This window comes from Mandrillus leucophaeus, unplaced genomic scaffold (genome assembly GCF_000951045.1).
Source record: "Mandrillus leucophaeus isolate KB7577 unplaced genomic scaffold, Mleu.le_1.0 Scaffold48, whole genome shotgun sequence".
Lineage (NCBI taxonomy): Eukaryota > Metazoa > Chordata > Mammalia > Primates > Cercopithecidae > Mandrillus > Mandrillus leucophaeus.
This window is the reverse complement of record NW_012105142.1, coordinates 3,944,103-3,952,536: the sequence shown is the minus strand read 5'-3', so window position 1 is coordinate 3,952,536 and position 8,434 is coordinate 3,944,103. Positions and strand designations below refer to the sequence as shown.

At 37.1% G+C, this 8,434-nt stretch overlaps 1 protein-coding gene across 1 annotated transcript in view; it reads left to right on the top strand.

Annotated features, from left to right (window-relative positions):
• The window catches only part of URI1 (URI1, prefoldin-like chaperone), a 118,090-nt gene that overhangs the window by 77,789 nt on the left and 31,867 nt on the right, over positions 1-8,434 (top strand). The window contains exons 3-4 of the mRNA XM_011995258.1: positions 3,720-3,798; positions 4,779-4,914. Coding sequence (XP_011850648.1) covers positions 3,720-3,798; positions 4,779-4,914 — 215 coding nt within the window. The remainder of the gene's footprint in view (positions 1-3,719; positions 3,799-4,778; positions 4,915-8,434) is intronic.

Here is an 8,434-nt window from a genome sequence, read left to right as displayed (position 1 = left end):
TTTTTTTTTTTTTTTTAATTTCCTTAAAACAAAAGGTACTCTCAAAAGGCATATTACACATGATTAGCAAGATTCAGAAGAAGGTGGTTAAAGTTTCTTAGATGCCTTATACCTATGCTTTAGTTCTTGTTTTCTATAAGGAATGTTGCATGAGGATATTGGAAAAAAATTTAAAATTAAGAGTTGAAGGTGGAACCTAATCTATAAGGATCCATTATGTTGAAGCCAAAGAAGCAGGTCTAGCTGTTTTAAGTAGGCTGGAGAGGTGTTTCTTAACTCTATCTGGGTTTTGTTTTCCTGTGAAGAAAATTATTTTAAGCAATTACCATTTTTGGTTACTGTACTATGACTCCTGTGTCCAAAAATTAATTACTTGTTTCTAATTATTAAAATAGAAAAAAAAAATGATCAAATTTTGTTATGAATAAAGACCCTAGACTTACCTCAGTAATGCATTAGTTCTTAACATAACTTTCGTATTTTCTGTTGCCTAAGCTTTGTGATCTTTAACAGGATTATTTAAGCCTGAAATAATAGAGAGACTATTTGGAGATCACTGTTTGACTAAGCGTTTGGTCCCCAACATTTCCACTAATGTAGCCTTTAGAGAGAGAGGGTTGTTCCTCAAGCTGTAGTTTCTTCCAGAGACACTGCTTGACTCCTCCTGGCCTCCCTTCATAAAGGATTTCTGCATGGGCTGCATTTTAAGTCATCTTCTACTTTATATTTTTAGAAAACTATTCAAAATTTGTAAATAGCAACTCTAATCTTAAATTGCTCTCCAGTATGTCCACATTTTTGTGCTAGAGAGAATTATTAATAAATTGAAAACTGAGTATGTTTGACTTGAAATACTGACATTGATCTCTGGTATTACCTGTTGTTGAACCTACTGTTCTTTTAATGTACAAGAGATGTTTTGTGAGGAAGTTTTTTTTCTTTTTTTTCTCCTAAGCATTGTTACCAAAATAAGGCCTATTGAATGATAACTTTAATAGTAGCTTCTTAATATTCATAGAAACATTTAGATATCTAGGCTGGTGTATATAGTCCTTGAGCATTTGCAGAATTACTTATCTGAAACGTAAATAAGCTGTTAGTGTTGTGTTATTAATAGTGAGTGTTGACTGTCTAGGCACTATGCTAGTCAGTCCTGTGGAGACATTCTCCCATTGACTGCTCACACCAGTCCTGTTTCCAGAGCCCCTGAATGGTTACTTTCAGCTGTACTGTCTTTCAGCAAGTTACGCTATTTGTATCAAGTTGGTTAGTGAAATCTTGTGGGTAATAGTCTTTCTTGAAAGTTTTGGAATTGGTGTTTTTGATGCTTCATGGAAAAAAATGAGTTTTGAGTTTTGGAACCAACATAGTAGATGTTCCACGCTGGGCAGTGTGTTAGACCTTTTCTATTTAATTCTGTTGAACCTGTGAGATAAGTATTAGTCCAGTTTTGCCATTGACGATACAAAGACTAAGGTGAATTTGTGTGAATTGCATGTAGAGCTTGGGATTCACTCTCTGGTCTGACTTCAAAGCCATGTTCTTTCTGGTACATAGCCTTGTGCATGAAGTTGTTTGCCATTTTTTCCATATAAAAATTTTCCAGGAGGAGGATTTTTGCCTTAAACAAAAGAATAAAACATGTTTTATATTTATTTATAGAAAAGGATTTTTTTGGGGAAAGTTTATAAAAAGCAGTTGCACACTAGAAAACAAGAAAGCTTTCGTGAAGGAATGCAGGTCAGAAGACCTAGCTAGGTCAAACTCATTGCTTACCTCATCTTGATAGAGGAGATCTGGCTTCTTGCTCTGTGGTTTTTCCATCTTCCTTCTACTTTGTCTTCTGTAAGAGAAAAATATTGATAAGTGACATTTATTATAGGATATGTCAAATAATATATATGTGAAATTCCTTAAGATCTTAAGGCTGAGATAATTTTTTTATTAATTATGCTACTGTTGCTTCAGGGAACTAAGCAGTAAGCTGAAACCAATTCTGTGATGTGTATAGCGCAGTCATTTATATTATCTGGAGAGTTGTTACCTACATTGCAGTTTATCCTGATTTCAGTTTGACAATGTCTACATGTTCTTTTAAATTGCTTGCTGAGTTGGTGAGTTTTGTTTCTGTTATTTTTAAAAACTGACAACATCCTTCTGCTTCAAAAAAATTCAGCGCTGTAGTTTTGCTTGCAGCCTGTATTTTAGCAGGAAACCCAATCTCCAGCGAAAGTTTGAAAACGGGCATCTTGGCATAGGCTGCTTCCTGGTATTACTCAAAAAGAAGGGCTGTTCATTTCCAGCAGGTGTTAAGAGCTGAGTAAGGCCCATAGCATGGAAATACGATCATCTCTGCCACTACAGAGTTACTTACACCTTTTGGTTGTTTGAAATTACTCACTTGGTAGCTCTGTTTGATACAGCAAGAAATAGACTCCTAAGCCACATTGAAACGCCTTTTGTATTATCTCTACTTAATTTCTTCTACCCCCAGTTGATTCTCTCTTACCTTAATCACATTATTATGAATAATTGAAGAGCTGATGACACATTTTTCAGTCTAAAGTTTTCTGATGAGGACTAAAGCATCTGATCAAATTTCATGTTCATGATTTCAACTTCACAGCCAGTATCTATTCACTCAAAAGCTTTATTAAATCTCTTCTTTCGGCCAGGTGTGTTGGCTCACGCGTGTAATCCCAGCACCTTTGGGAGGCTGCGGCAGGGGGGATCGCTTGAAGCCAGGAGTTCGAGACCAGCCTGGCCAACATGACGAAGAAACCTAATCTCTATGGAAAATACAAAAAGTAGCTGGGCTTGGTGGCATGCTCCTGTAGTCTCAGTTACTTGGGAGGCCAAGGCAGGGGAATTACTTGAACCCAGGAGGTGGAGGTTGCAGTGAGCTGAGATTGTGCCACTGCACTCCAGCCTGGGCAACAGAGAGAGACTGTCTTAAAATAAATAATTTCTTCTGTCTTCATCTTGAGTCCCTTCTTCTCTCCAAACATCAGGCCTTCTTTTACTGTCTCCCTTAATTTTCGCATTTTATTTAGTCCAGAGTCTTGTATCTTAAAAAACAGTAATTCTCAAAATTTGAGTATTCTGCTTCTAAATGCCGAAGTCCCTGAAGAGTCTTAATTCTTCAATAAATGTATGGTAGAATAATGCCATTGCTAAACTTTATAAAAACAGGGTTTTAAAACTAAAAACCACATTAATCTTTAATTTGCTAAAATTAGGTTTTTGATTAGCTTGTTTTATGATACCTGGCCTACTGGGCCTCCCAAAGTGCTGGGGTTACAGGCGTGAGCCACCACACCTGATCGAAAGAACAGTTTTAATAAAGCTTTTGAGTGAGGCCGGTGCGGTGGCTCACGCCTGTAACCCCAGCACTTTGGGAGGCTGAGGTGGGCGGATCATGAGGTCAGGAGTTCAAGACCAGCCTGACCAACATGGTGAAACCCCGTCTCTACTGAAAATACAAAAACTAGCTGTGCATGGTGGCGCACACCTGTAATCCCAGCTACTCAGGAGGCTGAGGCAGGAGAATTGCTTGAACCCGGGAGGCGGAGGGTGCAGTGAGCCGAGATCACGCCACTGCACTTTAGCCTGGGCGACAGAGCAACACTCTGTCTCAAAAAAACAATAAAAAAAAAAGAAAAAAGGAAAAGAAAAATCATTAATAATTTGTATATTTGGTGTTTTTTTTTTGTCAACAGGAAGAAAGTAGATAATGACTATAATGCCCTTCGAGAAAGACTCAGCACCTTGCCTGATAAATTGTCTTATAATATAATGGTATGTTTGGTGTGTTTCTTTTAAAGTAATAGTTGTTTCTTGTAAACGTATTAACTGTGTTCGTTCACAGAATGCCAAGCTGATGGCTGTGTATGAGGTAACTACGTAGCAAGGAAAATTTGTTTTGTTTTACTTTATAAGAACACAGTAATTGTAGTGATCGCTGGTATTTACCTTTTTTTTTCCAGAGTATACATGGTGACATAAATGACATAAATATTAGCACAAAATTGGACATATTTCGAATGGAAACTTACTATATAAAAAATGTAATTATGACAGAAATATGGCACTTAGTCATTTCTTGTTAGCCAGAGCAGGAATAGGCCATAATGTTTTGTAATTCACAGAATTAAACCTTAGGACATTGATTTTTATATAAAAACGTGCTGCTAATTTTTGTTTTAATGATCTTCACAGTGACATAGTGATCTGTTCATGAGCCCTGGATTAGAACCTTTCATTGCATGAATATTCTTTCTTATGAAGACTTTGTTCTTTTATACTGGTTCAAGTATTTTGTATATATAGCTAGGTAGATCCATTAAAGCTGTTTGTTTACTAATTCCTGCTTTGCAAAAATGGCTATTTTATTGAAAATAATTTTTAGTTTTCTTTATCAAAAGTATTTTGCATTGACAGTGTTTCACTACTGGTTGCTTTCATTTAGATTTGCAAGTGAATGAAAAGTATAAACATGCCGAGACAGTACTACTTTCTTTAAGAGCTGTATGTAAATATGGTGTGGATTTATTTTCCTGTTTTAACATTGATTTATGAACATAAAGCAATTTTCTGTAGATTTTCCTAGTAAAATTTTAATATAATGTTAAATTTCTGTGAAGCTGGCATTTTATTTTTACCAATGTATAAATAAAAAAATTCAGTGTTAATGTAAGGCTTTTAATGCAAAGTGTTTTATAAAATATATTTTTCAGTGTTTTACGTTTTTTCCCTTTTTTCTTTTTTTTAAACAATAGGTACCATTTGGCCCTTTTGCCTTCATGCCAGGAAAACTTGTCCATACTAATGAAGTCACTGTTTTACTGGGGGACAACTGGTTTGCAAAGTGCTCAGCAAAGCAGGCTGTAGGTTTAGTTGAGCACCGGAAAGAACGTAGGTACCCATTTTAAATGATGTTTCTTTGTTGTGTATGTATCCATTCACAGATTGCCAAGCTGAAGGACTGTTTCTTACCAAAACTACCTTCCATGATTTATGAATCCAGGCTATTTGTGATTCTGTTGAATTGTAGGTAGTTTGAGTAGTACCAACATTTGAGAATGAGTTAGAGAATGGAGCATCTGGATTGGAAATGTCACCTACATTGGCATGTTTTCTAAAGTTACAAAGTTTCGAAGTCATTATGTGATTTTTGTAGTTAGAAGTTGGGAAGACATAAAAATTGGAGTCATTTTATACTTTATACTTGTTTTTTTTTTAGTTGCTATTACAGACTTATTTTTGCACTTAATACTTCAGTACACAGAAATAATGTGTTTTCTCCTTAGTGAACTAAGAGAAATACCTGTTTACGTAAGAAGACAATTCTTTAAAATGCTTTTTGGTTTGGGAAAAAAACATATTTTCATTTGATAGAGGAGACCAGGTGTGAAAAGTTGCTACCTAAAACAGCACCCTTATCCTTTTTCAGTTGTTTGATTTCTGTGCATCACTTTATTAAGGCAGCTCTTGAGTTTTGTTTATCTGTGCTATTATCTGTAGGTGTATAGAAGCCTACACACACACACACAGCACACACTACACATTTTGCAGTTGGATGAGATAGCTTGGGTTCTAGCTTAGTTATATTTTAAAATTAGGTTCAGTTTCCAATCTGTTGTTATTTCTGGAATACGTATTTAGACGGACAGTATAATATCCACCCTACCTGCTTTTTAACCTTTCAGTTAAATGTGTATTTGAAAATGAATGTTGGGAAGATCCTTTTGTATAAATAAGGTCATACTAGACAGAAAACAGCTGAGTTTTCTAAAGCTGAACTTGATTTCACTTATACATGAGTGAGTACTAGAGAACTCATTTACTCAGTGAAATTCTGGGAACTATATTTGGAGACTGTAATTGCAAATCAACTCCTATAAGTTTATAATTGATATATATTTTGATCTTTTGTGACACTAATCAGAATCTTATTGTTAGGCCTGTATGTAATTTCTGGCAATTATAAATCTTTTGGCTTTGCTGCATTATTTTTGTCATGTATATTAGCGAAAGAGAATGGGCATACTTTTTTCTTAAGGACCTTACTGAAGGCGAAGCCTCTCTTTATATACTGAAGTAGCTCTGATGTTACGAAATGAATCCATAGCCTGTTGAAGTTTGTTCACGTTGATTTTCATATTTCAGTGAAAAAAATCATAATTAGTTAAAACTTAAAATATTAATGGGAATACTTTTACTACAATAGAATAGAGCTCTAGAGTAGAGAAACATGTTTTGTTAAAACACTTTCTAGTAGTTAAATACGGTTTTGGAAAGTGACCAAACATAGGTGACTTTTGGGATCAATATTTATCTAAAATAATTTTCAAAGTACATATTTCCTATTACAGTAAATTCTGGGCTGGGCACAGTGGCTCATGCCTGTAATCCCAGCACTTTGGGAGGCCGAGGCAGGTGGATCACCTGAGGTCAGGAGTTCGAGACCAGCCCAACCAACGTGGTGAAACTCTGTCTCTACAAAAATTAGCCAGGCGTGGTGGTGTGTGCCTGTAGTCCCAGCTACTTGGGAGGCTGAGCTGGGAGGATCACTTGAACCTGGGAGATGGAGGTTGCAGCGAGCTGAGATTGCGCCACTGCACTCCAGCCTGGGTAACAAAAGCGAAATTCTGTCTCAAAAAAAAAAAAAAAAAAATTCTATAAAGCTGTTTTATTCACATGGTTTTATAATTTATAATAACTGAAGGAAATACTTAGGTATATTGTTGTACTTAACATTTATTAAGAAAAGGTACTTTATTTTTCTTAAGGCAGAGGAAATACAACCAGTTAAACACATAGTCATCAACATCATGGTTGACTAGGGTAATTGGAGAAGGTCTGAGTTACAACACGTGTCATGATTTGTTTAACCAGCACCACAGTCAGGACACAGAATAGGATACAAGATACTGCTCTCAGGACTCAGCTCCTATCAAAACCTCCTTCACACCGCCCCTTGGTGGTCACACCCTATCGCTGCCTCTAAGGGTTGAGACCTCAGGTCTGTGTCTTTTGAGACTAGCTTCTTCACTTGCTGTAACGCCTCATCCAGATGGTTCTGTATAGTAAAAGTCATGTCTTTTATTGCTGAGGAGTGTTCCATTACATGCATATCCATTAAATGCACGTACAACAGTTTTTCCATTCACCTTTTGAGGGACATTTGGGTGCTTCCATTTGTTGGCAGTGAGGAACAGAGCTGCTGTAAGCCTTTGTGTACAGGTTTTTGTGCGAACATACATTTTTATTGCTGTTGGTAAATACCTACAAGTGAGATTGTTAGATCATATGTAAGTGTATGTTCAGTTTTTAAGAGACTACCAAGCTGTTTTCCAAAGTGACTGTATGATTTACATCTCTTTCAGCAGTGTGTGAGAGTGGTAGCTTTGCGTCTTTACCAGTCCTTGATATTCTCAGTTTAAAAAGTGTAGCCATTTGAATAGGTGTATAGTGGTTTTAATTTGTTGTTGCCTAATGATGTTGAGCATTGATTCATGCACTTATTTTATCTTTGTGTCCTCTTTTACCTGTTGAACTCTTTTGCCCATTTTTAAAAATTGGGTTATATATGCTTTTTTATCTTTTTTGAGATGGAGTCTCACTCTGTCGCCCAGGCTGGAGTGCAATGGGGTGATCTCGGCTCACTGCAACCTCTGTCTCCCAGGTTCAAGCAATTCTCCTGCCTCAGCCTCCTGAGTAGCTGGGATTACAGGCGTGCGCCACCATGCCCGGCTATTTTTTTGTATTTTTAGTAGAGATGGGGTTTCACCATGTTGGTCAAGCTGGTCTTGAACTTCTGACCTCAGGTGATCCACCTGCCTCAGCCTCCCAGAGTGCTGGGATTACATGCGTGTGCCACCGCACCTGGCCTGGGTTGTATATTTTCTTGTTATTTTATTTCATTTTATTTTTTTAAATTGGAGTCTCGCTCTGTCGCCTAGGCTGGAGTGCAGTGGCATGATCTCAGCTCACTGCAACCTCCGCCTCCCAGGTTCAAGCGATTCTCCTGCCGTGTGCCACCATGCCTGGCTAATTTTTGTATTTTTAGTAGAGACGGGGTTTCACCATGTTGATCAGGCTGGTCTTGAACTCCTGACTTCGTGATCCTCCCGCCTCGTGATCCACCCACCTTGGCCTCCCAAAGTGCTGCGATTACAGGCGTAAGCCACCGTACCCTGCTGCGTTGTATATTTTACTGTTGTTTTGAGAGGTTTTTTTTTTTTAAAAATATATTCTGGATTTAAGCTCTTTGTTAAATAGATGATTTGCAAATATTTTCTCCCACTTTGCATCTTTTCATTCTCTTTTTTTATTTTTTTTATTTTTATTTTTTTATTTTTTTTGAGACGGAGTCTCGCTCTGTCACCCAGGCTGGAGTGCAGTGGCCGGATCTCAGCTCACTGCAAGCTCC